Here is a 21,978-nt window from a genome sequence, read left to right as displayed (position 1 = left end):
AAAATGGAATAAGGAGCTTTTTGTCACTACACATTCCAATGTGAAAAGGGTAATTCTTAATGTCACAAGGTTAGGGAAGAAGGACAAATAAATCAACATTCATACACAATCCGTATTCTTACAGCAAAGTATAGGCTTACTTTTGAGTGGCCATGATATCAAAAAGTGGTGTTGGTGGTAAAAATAATCCCTTTTCATTACAGACCCTATTCATATACTGAAAGTACATTGCATATTTTAGTAATGATAAACTAAAACTAAAGAAATTAGGCTGCTGTGTTTAATGGGCCCATAATGTATTTCCATTGTCTTCTTTTTGGAATGGTACTGCAGTCTGTTTTGTTTTTACACCTAACATAGCTACCAGGCTGCATCACAAAGGCTCCATAAAGCAGACACCACTGCTGTGTGTACAGGATAACATGGAATGCATTCAGTACGCCTATAACCAGTAATTCTAAAGACAAAGCAAAATGGTCCAATTTCCTCCACACATCATAACGACATATACCTTCTGTATGCAGCAAGTGTCCCCATGCAGAGTCCCAGGTATGCACTATTCCTGGCCCCATTCACACATGTACAAAATTTTTTTCTGGGTGAGCTGCATGTGTAAACACTAACAGGTGAATTTTCCAACCAAATTTTACTTAGAATTTCTCAGCCCCCTCTCCCACCCTCGCAAAGAAAATGGCAAAAGATAGAAATTCAATATTATTTGTCTTAATGGACTGAAAGACAAAAGAAGAAAAAGTTGGATATTTGTGAAAGCTGACATACAAATTATTGTGATACCCCATGTGTATTTAAGTTCATATATATATGACTTGTCAGTGTATATACACAAGTGATCTGTATAATTAATTTTATGTTATGTTGGTTGCTGTGCTTGTGCTGTCACATTGTCAGTAAAGAACAGAAAAAAGCTCCTGAAAAGTTTACTGTGTAAAAACTACTATATATGGATATTGTTGGGGTTATAAGGCTGAGTCTAGTCCAGGCCAAGATGTCATTAAATTGCATTAAAGTTTGCAGTGTGATCACAGCTTTAGTCATGAACACATAATGGGATCAAAGATTATGTAAGTAGTTTTTTTTTTTTTTCATTTTTATTTCTATGTATTTATTAGGACAGACTGGGGTGGGTGATAATGTCATGTAATAGAATAAGGGCTGTTAGAAAAAATATCATAAAGAAAGGACCAAAGTATGATATTGTGAGGACGGTTCATAGGACTCTTTCCGATTTAACCCCCGCCCCCATTGTGGTCCAGTAGATGGCGGTAGAACACATGTTAACCGGTTAGTCGAGGGGAGAAGAAGAACCCTTCTGATTCCTCCTCCTCTTCCTTTCCTCAGCAGGAGTTGTTGAATCCTCAAAACACAAGTGGACTTGCATTTACACACATTTTTCCCTTTACCGTGGTTACAATCAGCGGTGTATTCTGGCAACGTGACGGTGCGGATGACATGTCGTCTTGGGCTAAATCAGCGGTCACTGCCCGGCGACAGGCGGCTAACCCCAACGGAAGGTAAGCCTTTAGGTTGTCTGTATGGAGTATAGCATCTAAATGCTAACATGTTAGCTAGGTTTAGCAGAAAGCAAACAGTGGGAGTTGAATATGAACGCTCCATCACTGCCAAATAACATAAGGGAATTTAAAAGATATCAGAGTTAGTTAAAAACTCATTTATATGTTGCAGTGCTTCACAACTGCGCCTGTTTCGGAGAGCAGCGCCTTACCCCAGCAGAGACGACAGAACCGAAGAGCTCAAAGATGCCCTGGAAAGGTACCATGTCTGACTTAATTACACACAATTAAAATTCACTGGTGACTCAGAAAGGCCTTGTTGGTACCTAGTTTCATACATATGGCGCAGAAAACTGGACAACAAATTGTAAGTAACATTCCTGTATCACTGCATAAATCTAGAGGCCCATGTTTTTATTCACAATCTCAAATTCTGCTCACTTTGCTTCATAAGTATTGATGTAGATAGAATTAGGTTTACACCAAAGACTAAAGTTATAATCAGAATAAAATTTAAAGGAAAGATAATTTGATAAACACTTGTGATGATTTGAATGATTTGTTTTTTATGTGTGCATGTTTATATATGCAGACTTCTTTTTTAAAGTTTGATATTTGTTGTCTGTGTATATGTACATGTGTTTTAATAATTTTGTCTTGTATCTGTATTTGTGTGTGCTGTCTTTGACAGCATTAAAAGCACATTTACTTACACAGAAGGGGAAAAGCTCTTATAACCAGTTATACCTGGCTGAGGTTAATAGTATGCATAGACTACAATCACAATTGAATTGTTAAAACTTAAACTTTTTATACATTTCAAAGGAGCAAGGCAAAAACTATGTTGGGTGCCGCCCCAGTATGGACAATGAATGATATTAGGTTTTTGTTTCCAGCAATTTGCTGTTGTTAAATAAAACTAAACAAAAAAGCTTAAACTGAAATGTATAGATCTTTTTATTTAACTGAAAGTAAAATATAAATGAGGATTTATATTAAAGCTTATAACTGTATTGTGTACTTACAGAACAAACTTACAAACTAAAAAAAGAGAGATGAAACATCCTTAGTTTTAGTCTTTGACAGCGGAATACTTACTGACATGTCCACTGCAGCCCTGGAGTGTAAAAGGCCAAATTTTATATGCAAAGACTTCACTCAAAGGTAATTTTAAGGTCTTGAGTTTTATACAAACAACACATTTGCTAAATAAAATAAAAAATGAAAAGTAGCTTATTTTAATGCATTTATGGAATGGTATAATGATTATTTTTCTGGCTGTTTTAGGTCTCATCCCTAACAAATATGTCATATTAATGACAAATCTAACATTAAACGTAAAAGCTAAACTAAAACAAGGCATTTTTGCAACATAACTAAACTGACAAAGCTGCATTTGAAAACTAATATCAACTCAACTGAAACTGCAAACAAAAAGTGAAAAAGAAATGCAAATAAAATGCAGAACTATTGTATTTCTAAGGTTAGTCGCATGACCTTGCTGTAGTTTTTTGTTTGGTTGTCTTAATTTTGGAGTTTTATGTTCTCGTTGTAGCTCAAAATTGTATTCTTATTTTGATTATAAAAAAAATAATACTTTAAAATATAATCTAAGGGCCAATTATTTTCTGTTTTGTATCACATCAGTCATATTTCTGCATCATATAAACAAAATATTATTCTAATGTAATTGCAGGATTCTTATCTTACTATTTCATACTGTTTTTCAGATTTTTTTTATCCTGTGGCACTAAATATTGAGATCCATTATTGATATTCTACATGTGCTCTTGTCAAAGAACAGAATGTTTACTCTTTGAGTCCTAGCTTCAGCCCAGTCTTACACAAACAGGTATTGTTGGGCAAATGATGTAACAGGTGATACCTCCATGAGGTCAACATAACTTACTCAAATATGCCAGAAATCCCTATTGAAGGTCTTCTTTTAAATTAGAATCACAGATCTTTGTTTTCAGTCCTTACAAAACCATCGGTCACATGAAGTTATCATGTTTGATATCCAGTTTAACAGTTGGAAGGTATTCTTCCCTCACGAAATTGGTATATTTTCTGTTTTACTTCTCTTTTTTTCAGCTATGAAGAACTCGATCAGATACAAAACTACAGTGCAAATGTGAAGTATGAGAGCTACAAGCATCAGCCAGCTGGTAAGGCTTTTGCTTTAAGCTTGTCACTAATCTTCTCAAAGATGTAAAATTAAAAATGTTTTTTTTTAAATGTGTAAAATGAGACACCCTGAAACCTTCTACACCAAGATAACATTTATTTTTTTAAGCTTCATGCAACAATTCTCAGTATTAAGATCTACATTTTTTACATTTGTCACTGCAATCGTTAATGTATGACCGCTGTATGCTTTTGAATAACATAGTTACATTATGGTTAGCTTATTATTCAACTGACACCAAATGTTTGAGGTCAAAACTTTTCTATGGATTGTGTATTGAAAATCTGTCCTCATTTTCCCTCCTGCAAATATTCTTCTCTCTTTACACTCTGCTGTCTTCATTCTCCTTTTACTTCATTCCCCTTCTCTTTTTTCATCCTGACACTCTTAGCCAAGTCAGAGAGCTGCACTCCAGCCGACAGACGTAAAGCGTTGTATCAGAAGTTCTACAGACAGGTCCAGGAGGAGAGGAAGCCGCCTGATTGCGTGGTCCTCTCTGTGACCAACCAGTGTCTGTGAGTATTTTATTAAAATGCCTGTATGTTTTAAAATAATGAAACCAGAAGAGTTTGAAGCAGCTATTTGGGCCCATTTTACATGTCCTTCAGTGAGACAACCCTGAGGGAAGTTGATTGTTAAATTCATTTTTATGTGATTTTTGTTGCAGACCAGCTAAGAACATTTAGCCCCCTTATTAATAAGGTTCAATCAGTTATGCCAGGATCCGTTCTTTTAAGACAAATTTCAAAGTCAGACTACACCTTCTTTTGTCTGTTACAATGGTCAGTCACTGTGTCAGGCTAAGCAGTCACAGAACCATAAATTCATGACGTGACATGACAAAGACATGACTGACTACATAGTGGTTCCCAGCCAATCGTCTTGACTGACATGATGATACAGGAATGAGCGGGGCTAGGCTGTATTTGCCTGTCTATCCAAAGGTCTTCTGGTCAAAAATTCTAATTTTTCAGTCAGTCATAATAGTCACTAACCTGGTACGCCAGATGGATTTGTTTCACACATCTATCTGTTAAACCACTCATACACAGTGTTTGGGAAAGGGCAGAGCCTTTGAAAAAAACTTGGAGTGTGATTGGAAGAATGTTCTGTCTGTCACATCTTTGAGGTCCAAACTGTACTATTTTCCATTTAATAAATCCAATTGTTCAAAAAATTGAAATTTGGGTTGCAGTTTCACATTGAGGAGTTGATGGTGGGTCCTGAGTGTTGACCAGTTGAGAACCACTGCTGCATGACGCATCAGTAAGGTGGGGATGTTGTGTCTCATAGTTCCATTTCACAGCACAAACTTAATCATTCAACTTTTTCTTTGCCGTTTGGTTGGTTTATGCTTTTGACTTTTGCATGCGCAGAGCACTCTGCACTCTGGCTGTGCTCTCAATTTGTGTGACAGAAGAAAACATAGAAGACAGAAAGCATCTTGCGTCCCAGATGTTGCTGTGGTTGTCTTTTCAGTTTGACACACTACGTTGGATAATCTGATTGATTGTGGAACCGTACAACTGTCTGATTAGGTTATAACCATTCTTATAACATGCAGTCTGCCGTCTGCATTAGCTTACCCTGATCCTCATATTTTACTGCTGTTATTGCTGGATTTAAGCAGTGCAACATATGTTATTGTTTCTACCATTACAACACAGCCAGATGTCATCTGCTCATAAGGCTTGTGTTGATGGCATCTACACACACTAAGGCCCATCCTCCATTCTAGTAATAACAATGAACAGGTGTAATCAAACCATCTTTGCATGCATCTGTTCAATGTTATCAAACAAGCTATTGTGTAAATGTCACACCATTTACTGGTACAGGTTCTTCCTGTTTTGACAGCTCCAAGGAAGACCAGTTAGTGGCCAGCTAAACTAAGTTATCTTGCCTCACCTAGCAACAAAGTACTTTTTATTTACTTAGCTTTGCTCACTGGTTTACTTAGCTTTGCTCACTGGTTACCAGTGTTCAACTGATATTTTCAGGTAAATCTGATCCTTAATTTGTTCACTTATTTTTTGTGTTGAATGTCCTACATTATATCTAAAGCAGGATGTAAGCATTCTTAATTGTAGTTTTTTTTTTTAAACATTCTGTCATGCATTTTTGGGATGAGCAGCAGAGCTGAATATGTGGGTTGCACCCATGAGGAATGTGCCAAATCTTCTCTACCAGTGCCAGACAGCTGATTCTGCCATCGACTCTTGTTTGTGGATTGGATTATTTCAGTCTGAAGAAACCAGACATAATGGCAATTTAACAGTTTATTCATTTAACAAACAGGAGCCTCATTAGCGTGTCAAAGAACCATACACAGCCACAACAGCCTGGCACCTCCTCCTCATGCTGGTCACCAGCCTGTTCACACACTACTGCAGGATTGCATCTCATTCTTCAACCAGCATTTGTCGCAAGTCAGCCAACGTGACTGCAAATCTTTAGAGGACAGCCTATGATTCAGAAGTGCTGACATTGTGAGGGAACAGCCTTTTTGGGGTGTCATCTTGTTGGGACTCCTGCTTTGTGGCCTCTGTCTGACATCACCCATCATATGAAGTTTGGTCAGTTTGGAGATGGTACTAGGGCTCACTCCAAACAATGCCACAACGTGGTTTTGCAGTACATAGCTTTAGTGCCCTATCGCAAGGGCCCTATCCAGATCATTCAAAAGTGGCATGCCAGTTTTGGAGCAGACACCTACTGACCACTGTAGCAGGGCCCATGCTCACAGGTGCCGACAATCTCAAGCTCAACAAAAGAATCAATAGTAGTAAAAGTAGAATAAGCTGTTTAGCATTAGCAGAGAAGATTTGGTACGTTTTTTATGGCCGCAACCCACATACTCAGCTCTGCTGCTCATCCCACAAATACATGTTCCTTATGTGGCTCCATTTAAAATGGAAATAAAAACAGGCTTAAGATTGCCATGAAGCATTGTTACAAAAAAGAATTAACCTACCAAACATATATATTCTTACTTTTTGTGCTAAGTTTGTTTAACATGAAAGAATTATAAGCATTGGGTATGTTAACAAGATCTTTTATTACTTATGTGAAGAAATTGTAGTTTATCTTAAAGTAGATCTTACAAGCAACAGGTTGCTAACGATATGTGTGTTTCTCTTTGTCTGCATATTTTACAACAGTGCTTCTAGTGTTCTTTTGGTATGTTAATTTTTATAGGGAGGTCGTAAAACCTCTCACTTTCCATGAAAAAAACAAGCAAATATCCTAAATTTTCCTTTAAATGGTCAACATGGTCAGTAGGTTTTCTATTGTTGTATGTAACGGTTATGCCTGTTAAATTGAGATTGATGTGTGATCTCTGACAGGAACCTCCTTGTTTTGGTCCCACTGACTTATGTCACTTTCCTCAGATGTGTTTGTTTTCTTCACACATCTCTCTTCTCTGGGAGAATGTACCACAAACTAACATTAGAGGATAAGCTAGGTCTGTTGAACCTTAAGACTGAGTTTTCAGTGCCCATGACTCAGGCATCCTGCAAAGGCTGGTGACATACTTGCTGCTTCACCTTGTGTTCATGTACTGTATGTGTTTGGTTGTTTCATGAGCATCCCTTTAAATATTCTTGCTTTAAATATACTTAGGAGAAAACAGGCTATATACAACTACCTCATGTGTAGGATGTAAACTACAAACATGGAGACAGCTGATATTGGTGATAGTTCTGAGCCCAGAACTAACTTTATAAACCTAAATAATCAATAGCAACAAAAGATCAGTTCAGACTTAAGATTGGTGGTCAGACCTGCACTGTTTTCCAAACATTTTCCTTATAACACATCTGTTTTATTGGTTTAATTACTGGCCATGTTAACTGAAGACTTTCATCCGATTGCGTTTGTAGATATTGTTACATCAGGTGATGAAAACAAGAGTCCTTTGGTTATTGTATCAAACATACCCTCATCAGATATGTACTTACTGAAAAACAAAACGAATACATTCAGTCATGGATGCGCACTTGGCTGAAAGTCACCAGTTAACTCAGCCACCTTTTTAACTGTAACACCGATCTTAATTGTCATTAATTTTCCAGGTTTTCCAGGTTTAAACGTCATAAGCCTGAAACAGGAGATGAACCAGTTCAGAGAGAAAGATTTTAGTTTACATTTGTCATACCCCTTATCTGGAACTGAGGCTCCACGCTTTGTTGAACCAGTAGAGAAAGTCTTGGTATGTCAGGCTTTGCAGTATACTCCTTAGGTGTCCTCATGAGCCTTTTGGCAGTAAACAAAGGGTGACTGATAAAAACCAGTTCCTCAAATACCAGAACCACTTCATGCATACTTTAACAGTAACTGACTTGTCATTACAAACAGATTAACTTTTTTCAGTGAGCTGATGCAACTGTTACCATTTTAGTGCACCTGTACAAACTGATGTGTTTATCAGTATCACATAAAACCACCCTTCAACCAAAATGTTCAGGTGATCTAAATGCCATAAAATGACATGTATACACTCTGCAGGACTCAGTCAAAATTGACATAAAACAGACTATATTTAACAAACACTCAGTTTTCTGCAGAACTTTACAACACGCATGCAAATGCAGAGGGACAAAAGATCAATAATGTGTCATAACAAGGCTTTAGCAGTAAATACTTTACCGTGCTCACAAATAAAAACATCAAACTGATATTCTGTTTAAAGTTATATCACAATACAACACAAAAACTGATTCACACAACTGGTGCCAAACACAAATAATGACTCTTAGTTTGTCATAAATTACAGTATTGTTTGCATGAATAGTACTGATAGTTTTAGCTCATTCAACTTACCTGGAAGTCCTATCTAAACAAACACAGCTCTTCTGCTAATATTTGATTTATTGATTAAAGTCTGATTTGCGGGCATCAGCAGGCTGTCCTGCATTGATTGCCTGAATTAGAAAAATGTTCAAAGTTATAAGTTGCCTCATATACAGTAAGAAAAAGCTCCCACACACTGTCTCACTTGAGCTCATCTTTTTGCTTGATCAATCTTAAAGACCTGATAACCTGTTTGACCTAATGTAGGTCTGTTAGACCAAAACAAAGTGATCTGAGGTATTTGCTAAAGCGAGACAGTGTGTGCATGCTGTGCAGAGATCAACATTTGCTTTATATAAATACAGTTATGTCCATGACCTATACTCACTGGATCATTAACAATGCTTCCTGTGATTAAAATGCAAAATGTAGAAGTGCTACAGATGGATATATTATAGGTCATATTTGTTTCAGGCATGACTGCCCCAAATTGAATTGCTGACTAGGAAACATTGTCCACTACCACAAAAGTTTAATAACTGCAAGTTTTAATGAAACCTTTGAACCTATTTTTTAGGAGTTAAGAAAAAATGCAATAAAATGCTGCTTCAACACACATCCATTGTTGGTTAAAGATGTGCCATTGGCAACTATAGGAAGCTTGAGTGAATATTGAACTATATTGAACTGCATATTGTAATCAGTTGAGCAGTAAGTAAAACACTGATTACAATACTCATATAACACATCAGTCTGGTCTGCAAAACAACACTGCCTTGGGAATACATTTATAAAGCTGCCTGTTTTATTGATAAAACTTGCAACTGCACTTTGTAACATTGACCACATCACGGCAGATATATATAATAAATCCACTAACATCCCACATAGGAAATAGACACTCTTTTCTACCCACAGTATTGCTTTAACACAGTGCTGCAACACTTCATGCATCAAATTCAGTTTTACTGCCCAAAGTAGATCTCTATATGGTCCACACATACAGTATTCAAACTTTCATATGCGCATTATACACCACACAAAAAGAATGATAACTTGTGTGTATCTTTCACTATAAATCAGGAAATAACCCTCTGGTCCCCACAGCTGAGCCACTTAATAAAGAAATACCAACTTAACAAAGTGTTTTTCTTCCTCTCAAAGGGATTACCCCAAATCGCTAAGCCAGTGTTTGCAGGAGCGCGGCCTGTCAGTGGAAATGCTCTACCTTCAGGCGGAATCAGGCCTGACCCGGGCCCTGCAGGATGTCCGAGCAGAGGGCACCCCGTTATGTATTCTTGTGGAGCAGAAAAACATAGCTCTGTCCTCCTGCACTGTTATCATATTCTCAGAATCCCTCAAAAGTAAGTCCCTACCCCTCACTCCTTCAAACTTAGCCCAACATACTCAGTTACAACCTTCAGTTTTTCAACATGACAGCTTAATGCAATTCATAGACACATGAGCATTCAACCTCATCCATGAAATTTAAACCCAAAACAACTGGGTGCTTAGCCATATACATATATGTTTAAGAAAAACATTTCCATGAAAACACTTTCACTACAGATCTACACTCAGCTCTTTAAAACATTTGGAAATCTTTGAAAGAAACCATCAAATGTACACAATATCAATTTAACACATACTGTACTTCACATCTGATAGCAAACACTCAACAGATATTACGTAATTTTTTACTGATTCTTTTTTCTAAAGCAACTTGCCAAAATTAAATTTTACTAATAATACACAAAGAATGATGTCACAACACACTCTGACATTATACAGGCTAATAACCTTAACAAACTTAACTGAGCCCCAAAGCGGCAAATAAATAATATGAAAAGGAATAGTTCCACCATTTGCTGTGGTTTTCAAGCCTCAGAGTTTGCCAAGAATACACACAAAATTCTCATTTTGTCCCGATAAATATGACACTATCAAAGCTTAAGAATGGGCTCTATGTACGAATCCCTTCCACATTGGGCCTTAGGCGGCTTCCAAACTTCCCGTCGGGAGATTGAATGCAGAAGAGACTGGGTTATGATGGCAGATTCCTTGCAGTTTACTCACGGTTTGCGTGAGTTACCCAAGCTGACTGTCAATGACGAGTTAAATTTAGCTGAAGATGTACATTGTAGCACTCAGCAATGATGTCCAGAAGTACTCGTAACCATTTTTAAAACATCATTTCAGCACATTTGGATGCCATTACGATAAAGAATACACACAAACAACAATCAAAACAAACAAACAAAAAAATAGACGAATAAACACAGTATAGGACAGGTTAGATTCCGTTTTGGCTTAGCACATATCGTTGGGCAGAAGTTGTATAGCAGCCTTGTTTTCCACCGGGAATACTTCACATGCTGCTGTGCATAGAACCTATTGACACTTAAATTACCCCAAAATATGGTGCTATAGCACAAATCTTTGCACCTATATTGATAGAGGAGGAGCATGATAGAATTAGAAAGAGGGAAGAGAGAGAGTAGGAGAGACACGTGGGAAAGGAGCCACGGGCCGGACTTGGCACAGGCTGTCTGCGTACATGGGGCACGACATAACCACTAAGCCATCTGCCCCATTAGACACACTTTTTTATACCTTTAAAAAAATATTTGTCCTGCATACTGATGTGACCAGTATACCAGTATAAAGTGCTGAGATTGTTGTTGGCAACCTGACAAGAACATTGACGACAAGCTTCTATACAATGTGTATTGCAAGCAGTTCACTGCTCACAACATGCTGTGAAACACAGTAACACTTACCAGACCTAAGGGGGAGGGGACACTTTTTGCCATCTTTTTTATCTCGGGTCATAATTGTGCATGTTTAAAGAAAAAGCGAAATGATTGGAACAAAAATGTAATGACGATCAGCACAAAATGAAGGAAAAGAAAATAATATTTGTCTCCTCTGATAACGCCATCATCTTGGGAGTTTGTGAAGAAGGGAAGTTTGTTTTTGATCTTCCCACAAAGCCAGGCTCATTGTTGGTCGCCATAGCTCAAAGTGACTGATGGATATGAGAGTGGGCTGAAGAGAAAGCCACTTCCCAAATGTGAAACTATTCCTTTAAAGCTAATTTAGAAAGACACTTTCATTCAATTCAGGTTGTATCTGTAGAACCATCTGCATAAACTGATAACTAAACATTGACACAACAATTACTTCTCTATAATTTGTTTACAACATTCTTTAGAAAAAAAAACATCACATCGCGTGCCATTTGATTGTCCCACAAACACTGATACTATGACTGAGTACACAGCACATCAATCAATATGTTCAACACAAAATGCAAATGTAATCAAACTTTTAAAAAATTGTGCTTCTCTGTGTACCTCTCAACAACTTCACTTTTGAACTGTTAATGCCTCTTAAAGGCTGTTCTACACAATAAAGATTAAAATAAAAATGCAAGTCTGTAACTTACAGGTCTTGTTATGTAAATGTAAGGAATACATTTTCTACACACCACCAAATTAAATGCACAAGTGTATAAGACTTATTAATTCTACTTTCTACTATTTTCAGAAATTTAGTACACATTAACATGGCTGATACATGCATTCACAACACAAGTTACATGACCTATTTAACAAACCACTTACTTATCAAGAGTACTATTTAAAAGACCTGCACATGGAAGAATCAAATTATCAGCCAAATTTGCCAGACCCTAATGTCACATCGGCAGAAAACTGTAGTCAGTAAATAGTATCAAAGCAATGGATTTGCTCCTATTTCCTGGATTTTAGTTGTCCTCTTTTCACCTCCTCTAGTCAAATTCCCTGACTACTCAGCATTAACATTCATATTTCTCTCCCAGTCCATCGTAACATGCCCAAAGAGCAGGGCTTGGACTTTGTCGTGTCGGAGTACAACCGCGGACTGGCCAAAGAGCGCCCAAAGAAGGATCCTGCAGACCTTGCAGCACAGGCGTCACAGCTGCTGGATGACTATCTTGAAAGAGAAAAGATTGAGCGCCACACTGTTCCCTCTGAAACACGTCCTCTCCTCATGCTATTAGCTGAGGGAGTGCATCTCTACCCTGAGGAGCTGGAAACCATCTCAGAGTATGTGAGGTGCAGACTGGAGCACATACAAGGTGGGACACTGATCTTACTGTTGTACCAAGAAGGACTGTGTAAGAATTCCTCATCTGTCTTTTTTATCGTACTTATAAAATAAATTTCTTTTTTATCTCTGTCCAGCCAGCGACACTGAGGGGCAAAGGGGAAGCATGTTACCTCCAGGACTGGGAAAACCACCACCTTTGCTCCCTACCCCACCAGGACCACCTCCACCCCAACTAGGAGGAACAGGAGGGGGACTGTTGGACCACCCTTCACCATCACCTCTGCTGCCCTCACCAGGTAAGACTGCAGAGTTTATGGGATTTACCTATAAAACTGTGGTTTTCATAGACCTGTAAACCTTTTTCCAAGAAACAGTGGGCCTCATTCATCTGTTTTTTTCCCACGTTTTTGGTGAAGTTGTTCTTAAGAAGATCAAAAAAAAAATCACGAAGCTGTTCTTAAGCTGCTGAATTGTTCACATATGGGTTCTTAAATCAACAAATGTCACGCCTTTGTAATATAGAAGCTTGTGCTTGTCTCAATTCAATGGTTTGGGACTCACGTGAGGTTTAAATGTTCTTTTGAAACATCTTTCACAGCGATTCATTTTTCTTCACAGACAACAAAAGCCTAAGCACGTGCTAATGTACCAGCGTTCAGGAATGAGGGAAACACGGGGACTTCAAATTTTAGTGATCAAAGTAAAAGTTACAGTGCAGCGTTTTTTTAGGGTGAAGGGGATCTGTTGAAAGTTTGGAGATAAATGTCCCAACTCAGCTAAAAAACAGCGCTGACTTGTCACATGTGTTTTTGTGAAAGTGTTCACCACACTGTGAAGGTCCTCAGATGTAATTAGATGTAATAAGCTTAGAACATTTAGTGTAATTTTATAGTTGCAGTGATGTAGGAAAGTGATGCTGTTACAGGAGCACCTGATGAATGCATTGCAGCCTACATGCAGTCAGTGATGAATATAATTTGAACCCCTCTCTACTCTCCCTCCTTTTGTTTCGTTTCTGTTATGATACCAGACTGGATAAAAATAATATGGAGTGTCAGGCGTTCATGTAACCCATGATAATTACCTCAATTTGTGTTCTAAATGTCTACTTAAATTTAAACACGAGAGAAGAAGGAAAAGCATGAGCTGCAGTCACAGGGCGAGAGGAGCAGTTGGGTGTGTGTGTGTGTGTGACAGAGAGGAGAGGAGTTTGTGTGTCCGTCCGTGAGTGCAGGTTAGTCTGACAACAGGCATTAAAGAACTAACATTAGCTTGTTGAATAAGTGAGTGACAAATGTTTATAAGTTATCATAATATCAATAACTTTAAGAGTTTGAAGCTTACTTGTGGCTCCTCTGGGATAAAATAATTGCAAGAGGACATAATAAATGCAGAATCCCACTCTAAGAGTCTTTAATTCAAATCATATCCCCAGGCTGTTGTCATTAGTATGATCTTTAAGTGTTCATGTATGTTTGTAAGGAGGAAGGCAAGGTAAAAAACATAAAAAATATCATTTTCTTTTTTTGAAATCATTTTTTGGGGGGTTTATTCCTTGATGTATTCAAGTTATTTAATATAACAGAGCTCATAAAAATGTAGTTTTCTTTTAGTTTTAAGAAAAAAACATTTAAACTCTAAAATTTTTCCGATTCTTTGATGTATGGAGAAAATAATCATCTGTTAATCGATGAGTGAAATCATTGTTTCTTGCAGCCCTACAAGGATCTCAAACTCAAACTCAAACTTTCTTGGGGCAACTGTCAGTCCTGCCGTCTTTAAATGGCAGCCACTTCAACTTTTATGCGCTACAATAAAGTGTTTTATTTCTGAAAATGCACTATTTGATCCCAGTATTCCTATTTTTTGTCATACACAACTAAACCATGCATATAGCAGTTTCTAATTATTGTAATGCATTTGTTTAAACTACAGTTGTAAACATTCTCTTTTCTCTAAGTAACCCAAATTAAATTGGTATGTCTATTTGTTTAATCTGCAAATGCTAGTTTTCTGTCCTTGCGCTGTTTTCTCAAAATGAATTATAGGCTAATGAACTTTGTCTAAATGATGGATGCGTTAATTCTATGAATAAATGTATCGGCATCAATCATTCAATAGAACCTTGATGAAGATGTCAAGTCTACCATTATATGTTGACTATACTGAAGTATTACTGCATACAACAAAAGTCACGCACTAAATATTGAGAGGTTAAAATGTCTGATTGTGAACTGGTTAAATTCAGCAGTTATGTACTCTGTATATTTTGAAAGGACTGCAATGCTTCTTCTATTCTGTCTCATTAATATAATTTACAGTTATGTTCATAATAAAAGCAGTGTGTTTAAAAAGGTGAGTAAACCTCAAAATTCTTCAAATAAATTGTATTTTAATGAATACAAATGCATTGGGGACACTGCACATTCTATTTCAAAGCAAGAAAATTGGAAAAAGTAATTGAATTTGATAATATTTGACAGAAAGTCAAGAAATATAATGTTAAAAAAATAGCAGTGTTGACATCTTTCTTTACAAACTCAAAAATGTACTGTATAAACTAAGAAATGCTTGAAGACTCAACTTTCCTGAGAATCATAAACTAATATTTAGTTGCATAACCACGGTTTCTGATAACTGCTTCACATCTGTGTTACATGGAGTCGACCAACTTCTGGCACCAGTCAACAGGTATTGCAGCTCAGGACAATTGTACTATGTTTCACAATTCCTCTGTATTTCTTGGTTTTGCCTCATGAAAAGCATTTTTTATGTCAGCCCACAAGTTTTCTATGGGATTAAGGTCCGGGGATTGTGCTGGCCACTCCATTACTTGAATTCTGTTTGTCTGGAACCATGGTTTTGCTTGCTTGCTGGTGTGTTTGGGGTCATTGTCTTGTTGAAACACCCATTTCAAGGGCATTTCCTCTTCAGCATACGGCAACATGACTTCTTCCAGTATTCTGATGTACTCAGACTAATCCATGATCCCTGGTATGCGATAAATAGGACCAACACCATAGTACGAGAAACATCCCCATATCATGATGCTTGCACCACCATGCTTCACCGTCTTCACTGTGTACTGTGGCTTGAATTCAGTGTTTGCAGGACGTCTGACAAACTGTCTGTGGCCCTTAGACCCAAAAAGAACAATCTTACTCTCATCAGTCCACAAAATATTACGCCATTTCTTTTTAGGCCAGTCAATGTGTTCTTTGGCAAATTGTAACCGCTTCAGCACATGTATTTTTTTAACAATGGGACTTTGCGTGGGCTTCTTGCTGGTAGCTTGGCTTCACATAGACGTCGTCTGATTGTTACAGTACTCATAGGCAATCTTAGATCTTCTTTGATCCTCCTGGAGCTGATCATTGGCTGAGCCTTTGCCATTTTGGTTATTCTCCGATCCATTCGAGTAGTCGTTTTTCTTTTTCTTCCTCGCCTTTCTGGTTTTGGCTGCCATTTTAAAGTGTTTGATATCATTTTAGCTGAACAGCCTATCATTTTCTGCACTTCTTTATAGGTTTTCCCCTCTTTTATTAATTTCTTAATCAAAGAACGCTCTTCTTCTGAACAGTGTCTTGAACGACCCATTTTACTCTGTTTTTCAAGGACAAATGCACAGCCAGCATATGCAGCATCAGTTGCCATGATCCTTAAATAAGGGCCACCTGTTTAACACCTATTTTTTTCACATATCAATGACCTCACTAATTGAACTCGGCACTGCTATTTTTTTGAACATGCCCCTTTCAGTAAATGATTCAGTTTCACAGAATCAGCAGCATGCACGTCATGCCTGTTGGGTCTGTTGGTTTTCTATACCTTTACTAAACCTTCTAGAAACTTACTTGCAGTGTAGAAGTTGAAATTCTAACAAAAACAGTGATTTATCTTGCTAGTGATGTGGGACTGCTATTATTTTGAACACAACTGTACATGATTGTACACATAACAAACACAAACACAGATTTTCAACGTTTTCTCTGCTGTCTTGACATCGACTGTTTTCTGTCTCTCATTTCAGGTTCTTATCCCAAAACTAAACCTCCTCCTCTGCTGTCGTTACATGGACCACCCTGTCCCCCATTAGGTGCCCCAGGTTCACGAGGCCTTCTGCCTTCGCATGGTCCCTTTGGTGGCCCCCCCTGTTCTCGTGGCCCTCTACTCCCCCATGGTCCTCCATTTCATCCAGGGATCAGGGGCCCTCATGGGATTAGAGGGGGCCCACCTACTTTAAAGTCTTCCCGCCCGCCACTGCTTGCTTCACCAGGTGGGGTGCCTAGACTCTTTTGAAGTAATATACAACTAAAATTAAAAATAGTTTGGTTGCTCCATAGATGTAAATAAAAAAAGAATTCAATGATTTGCAAATCTCATGAACCCATATTTAATTCACAGTAGAACATTACCAACATATCAGCTGTAGAAACGGGAACGTTTAACCATTTCAGAAAAAATATACACTAATTTTGAATTTGATGGCACCTACACATATCAAAAAGTAGGGACAGGGCCATGTTTACCCTTGTGAAGCATCTCCTCTCCTGGGAAATAAGGGGACCTGTTGCTGGAGTCTTAGGAGAGGAATGTTATTCCAGTCTTGCCTGATTAATGATTCTAGCTGCAAAAAATAGTCTTGGGTGTTCTTTGCCAGATTTTTAGTTTTATGATGCGACAAATGTTTTCTGGGTGAAAGGCCTGGACTGCAGGGGGGGGCTGGATCAGGACCCAGACTCTTCTACTGTGAAGCCGTGCTGTTATGATGGATGTAGTGTGTGGTTTAGTGATGTCTTGCTGAAATATGCAAGGCCTTCCCTGATGGACGTTCCCTGGATGGAGCATATGATGCTCTAAACCCTCTATCTACTTTTCAGCTTTGATAGTACCTTTCCAGATGTGTAAGCTGCACACGCTTAAGGCACTAATGCAACCCCATTACATAAGAGGTTCAGGCTTTTGAACTGTCTACTGGCAACAAACAGGATGGGGAGTCTCCTTTTGAGCCCACAGGATATTGCGTACGTGGTTTTCAATTTTTGATTTATGTGACCACAGAACAGTTTTTCATTTTGTTTCAGTTGATTTTAAAGGAGTTTTGAACCAGAGAAGACGGTGGTGTTTCTGGATTTTAGTGCCATGTGGCTTCTCAGCTTCAACATCTGATATGTTGTTTATGTTCTATTGTGAATACAATGAGTTTATTAAATTTGCAAATCATTTCTTTGTTTTTATTTACATTTTACACAGTTCCCCAACTTTTTTGGAATTGAGGTTTTACAATCTAATGCTAAGTATTATCTAAAAACAGATTCAGTTTCACCTAACTGTGTTACATTGTTTTCTCTCCCTCATGTCAGGTCCTCCTCTCCCTCTCCCTCTTCCACGGCCGAGCTCCCGTCATTGAGAAACAGAGACATCCACACACTCTAAGCACACGCTGAAACACATGCAGGCTCTATAGACCTGTACTGATGGAAGATAACACCTGACTCAAGAACAGACGACTATAAGCCTCTGTGTTGAATGGCTGATGGGACCTTTTTTTTAAGTTGCAAAACCACTCTCAGTCAGATGAAAACAATTTTAGAAAAAGCTAGTTATTATCAGTCTTTTGTGGATGGATTAGTAGAGGATTTTATGGAGTAATGGAATGACTGATAGTAAGTTTCTCTTTTTCCAGTATCCCTCTGTCGAACTTGTTCATATTTTCTAAATCTACAGTGATACTAACCCCGAGGAAATTGGCGTGGTGACCGTGACACGACGATCCTCTATATTTTGACAAGATGGTGCTAAAGTTTTCATGAGAAGTTACTAAGGCTTTAGATTGAGTGTAGACAACATGTTGATAAAAGTAGGTGCCATGAGTCTGGAAAGAAAATCATAAATCCCCTACATGCACTCACTGATCACTTTATTAGGTACACCTTTTCAGCTGTTCATTAACACAAATATCTATTCAGCTAATAAAATGGCAGCAATCAATGCATTTAGACATGCAGACATAGTGAACACAATGTGCTGAAGTTTAAACAAAGTGTCAGAATAGGGAAGAAAGAGGATTTAAGTGACTTTGAATGTGCCATAGTTGCTGGTGTTGGACAAGCTGGTCTGAGTAATTCTCAGAATGCTTATGATTTGGGTTTTTCACACATAACCATCTGCAGAGTTTACAGAGAGAGGTTTGAAAAAGAGGAAATGTCTTATGCAGAAATGCTTTTTGACAGTAGAGGTCAGTGGGGGGTGACCAGACTGGTTCCCATTATAATTTTGGCAGCTATTTGAAATGTAGTCTTAATTCCTATCACACTTGACTAGTATTACCTTTGGACCTCTGATAATTTATGAATAACCTCCTGACCTCAGTGTATGGTGTGGTGCATTTGCACTGAATAAGCAGAGTATGTAATGTACTCAAATTTACAGACATCTCTGAAGGAAATCATAAGGGTGCTGCATGGCTGCAGCAATGAAAATGCACAGCAAATTTTATTTCTATAGTTCATACAAAAAAAAAAACCCACAGTGTTGTGCACATCCCGTTCTGCAGGTGACGTTTCCTGCACCTGTCCTTTACAGACTGTTAACCAGAGTTTTAAGACAACGTGCGCTTTAGTCTTTTTTTTTTTTCTCTTCCCTTTTTGCATTGAGGTCATAAGCCACCTGTGTGCATCTGCAGCTGATCAGAAAGAGGAAGCGAAAGTCAAGCATCTTTCCTGTTAATCATGTATGAGAAAGGGAGACATCTAATGTTAAATTTGAATCTCTCCTGTCATTTTTTAGCAGTTTGATATAGTTGGTGTTGATGTTATTCTGTGCTCTGTAAATTTGGGATCATTGCACATCCACTACAACCCTCCTCACACAGATCCGTTGTTGTAGCCTAACCACTGAATGCTGAGCGACACATTTCAATTGTGTTATGCATGAGATGTATGGCTAAATAATACTGATACAAGACTATGCTTCAGCTTCCTCCCACCACCAAAAACATGCTCATTAGGTTAATTGGTGGCTCTAAAATCGGCCGTAGGTGTGAGTGTGCCTGGTAGTCTGTCTTTAGATGTCAACCCTGGGATTGACTGGCGACCAGTCTAGGGTGTACCCCGCCTCTCACCCAATGACAGCTGGGATAGGCTCCAGCCCCCCCCACCCCGACCCTGACCCCGACCCCGAACAGGATAAGCCACATAGAAAATGGATGGATTTTTACTCTGCAAATTACAGACATTGTTGATTAACAGGATGAATAACACAGACGTCCTGTGCAATTATTATAAATTACCAAAGGCCCCTAGATAATACTAATCCAGTGCAAATAGGGCATTAGTCCTTAGATCAAAAAACCTCATAGCTTCAGTCACATTTTAGTCATTTATACTCTTTATAATTTAGTCAAGTTGCATTTTTTTCTTTTAACTAATCTAAGTGGTCATATTAAGAATAATATACATGCAAAACAGTCACATTAATGAACCACCAACACTTAAACTGATTTAAACTGATGAAAATACTGACATCCCCTCTATCTCCAGTGGAGTAAAGTCATGGATTTAGAATTTTCTAACAGTTAAACAGTACAGGCATTGCAGTCTCATTACAGTGTCCTTGATGAAAAAACTACATTTTTGTCAGAGTTTTAACCATCAAAGATCTGTTTTTAAGCTAGTCATAGTCTAGTCTTCCTTGTGGAAATGGTAGTTGCTGAACATTTTTAGTCATTGTTTTGTCACCAGGCCCACACTGACTGCTTCAAGCTGATAAAAAGACAACAACACAACAATAGTAGAGCATCTATGAACGCACAACACATCAAACATTAAAGCAGATTGGCTACAGCGGGAGAAGAGCACACTGGGTGCTGCTCCTGTCACCTAGGAGCAAGAAACTGAGGCTACAGCTCACTCACAAAAAAATTGGACAGCAAAAGACTGGCAAAACATTGTTTAATGAGACTCAGTGCAACATTTAAATGGTAGGGGTATGTAAATAACATTAAAGCCTGCAAGACCACCCAACAACCATGGCCAATAAAAGTCACTTTATGTAAATACCCTTTTTCCCCTCTTATGCTTGGTGGAACATCAGCAATTGTTGGCATGACTAAAAATGCCTTGGTTTCTGCCATGCCATACCATGAACAACTGTACCTAATAAAATGATCGTTTAGAGTCTGCACTGTACTTTTTCTGGCTACATGCTGTTGTTTGTTTTTTATACTTATTGACAGAGCTGTGTGATATCCTGGTGTAGTTGTTTATTGTCACTTGCAGTTCTTAATGTGGCATTTGTTCTGCACAAATAAGGCAGCAGTCCACTGAACTCCACACCTCACAGCCTGTGTTGTTGTGTTGGTTGCTCTGGTCTTGGATTGTTTAAATGAATATTTTCAATATCACACTGAGAAGATGCTGAAGTCATCACAGATTACAAATCTGAAAATGATTCAAAAGAAGCAGAGAGCAATCTTTCTTGAAAACTTGTGAACATTTTCCTCTGATTTGTTGATATTTTTAAATACTGTTCTGTGTGTTTGTTTTTATATTATGTATATGGATATTGTCATTAGATGATAGCTGAAAACTTTGCTGTGGAGGATTTTTTTTTTTGATGTCCAGCAGTGTTCATTTCTAACAAGCATGGAGGAGGAAGCTCCAGTTTGTATGTTTTATTTTTATTTAAAAAAAAACCCTGAATGTTTTGTTTTGGTCTGATGAGCATTTCAATATTATTTCTATTATAAAACAGAGGTTTAACCATAATAAACATAGTGATATTCATTTCGGTAAACATGCCCCTTGTCTTTGTAGTCTGTTTTCCTACATTGAATGATAGTTTTAAGGATTTTTGATACTAACAGGTGTAATCGCATGATTCAGCTTTTAGTAAAACTTGTGCAGGGGCAGTGCAAGTATGTCTGCATATTCAACCTTTAGCCTATAACTGTTTTTCCTGCCCCTTTTTCATTTCTAGAAACTGTTTTTTCTACATTTTTAGAATTCTCTGAAACCCAAACTTGGCTTGATGGCTTGATTTAATGTGGAATTACTGTAATTGAATACTTTATACAACAGGTAGAGATATAATCCCATTATTTATGGCACCTGTAGCACATGAAGCAGAGTGTCACAACTGAGCAGACGGAGAGAAGATTATAAATATTATGCAGCTTTTCACCTCATGTTCACAGATGTATGAGATGTGTTGCAGCCGTGCCACTTACACAGTAGACAAACATTAGCAGATGTTGAGATACCACTTAGGGCAGCCCCTGAAAGATTGCAGAGCCAACAGATCTGAAGAATTCATCTATACTCTACATGGATCTTTGCTGTCAACCAATACAACAATGCCACACAATCT

General features: G+C 38.0%; 1 protein-coding gene across 1 annotated transcript; it reads left to right on the top strand.

Moving 5' to 3' along the window:
- Nucleotides 1–1,359: 1,359 nt before the first annotated feature.
- si:ch211-216l23.2 (uncharacterized protein LOC565061 homolog) lies at nt 1,360–21,367 on the top strand. The gene is made up of 9 exons (XM_041796170.1): nt 1,360–1,532; nt 1,705–1,791; nt 3,627–3,700; nt 4,112–4,235; nt 9,679–9,878; nt 12,359–12,637; nt 12,744–12,905; nt 16,640–16,885; nt 17,973–21,367. The coding sequence occupies exons 1-9, from the start codon at nt 1,471–1,473 to the stop codon at nt 18,017–18,019; spliced, it is 1,281 nt and encodes a 426-aa protein (XP_041652104.1). The 5' UTR covers nt 1,360–1,470; the 3' UTR covers nt 18,020–21,367.
- The last annotated feature ends 611 nt before the right edge of the window (nt 21,368–21,978 follow it).

This window comes from Cheilinus undulatus, linkage group 9 (assembly GCF_018320785.1).
Source record: "Cheilinus undulatus linkage group 9, ASM1832078v1, whole genome shotgun sequence".
NCBI classification, from domain to species: Eukaryota; Metazoa; Chordata; class Actinopteri; order Labriformes; family Labridae; genus Cheilinus; species Cheilinus undulatus.
Note: the sequence above shows the minus strand (reverse complement) of the source record. Positions and strands in the feature narration are given on the sequence as shown.

What these genes read in the sequence shown, in the direction of transcription:
- si:ch211-216l23.2 (XM_041796170.1), top strand. Translation starts at nt 1,471, where the DNA reads ATGTCGTCTTGGGCTAAATCAGCGGTCACTGCCCGGCGACAGGCGGCT. An exon ending in CTCAAAGATGCCCTGGAAAG is followed by an intron (nt 1,792 to 3,626) that starts GTACCATGTCTG and finishes TCTTTTTTTCAG; the next exon opens with CTATGAAGAACTCGATCAGA. An exon ending in ACCTCTGCTGCCCTCACCAG is followed by an intron (nt 12,906 to 16,639) that starts GTAAGACTGCAG and finishes CTCTCATTTCAG; the next exon opens with GTTCTTATCCCAAAACTAAA.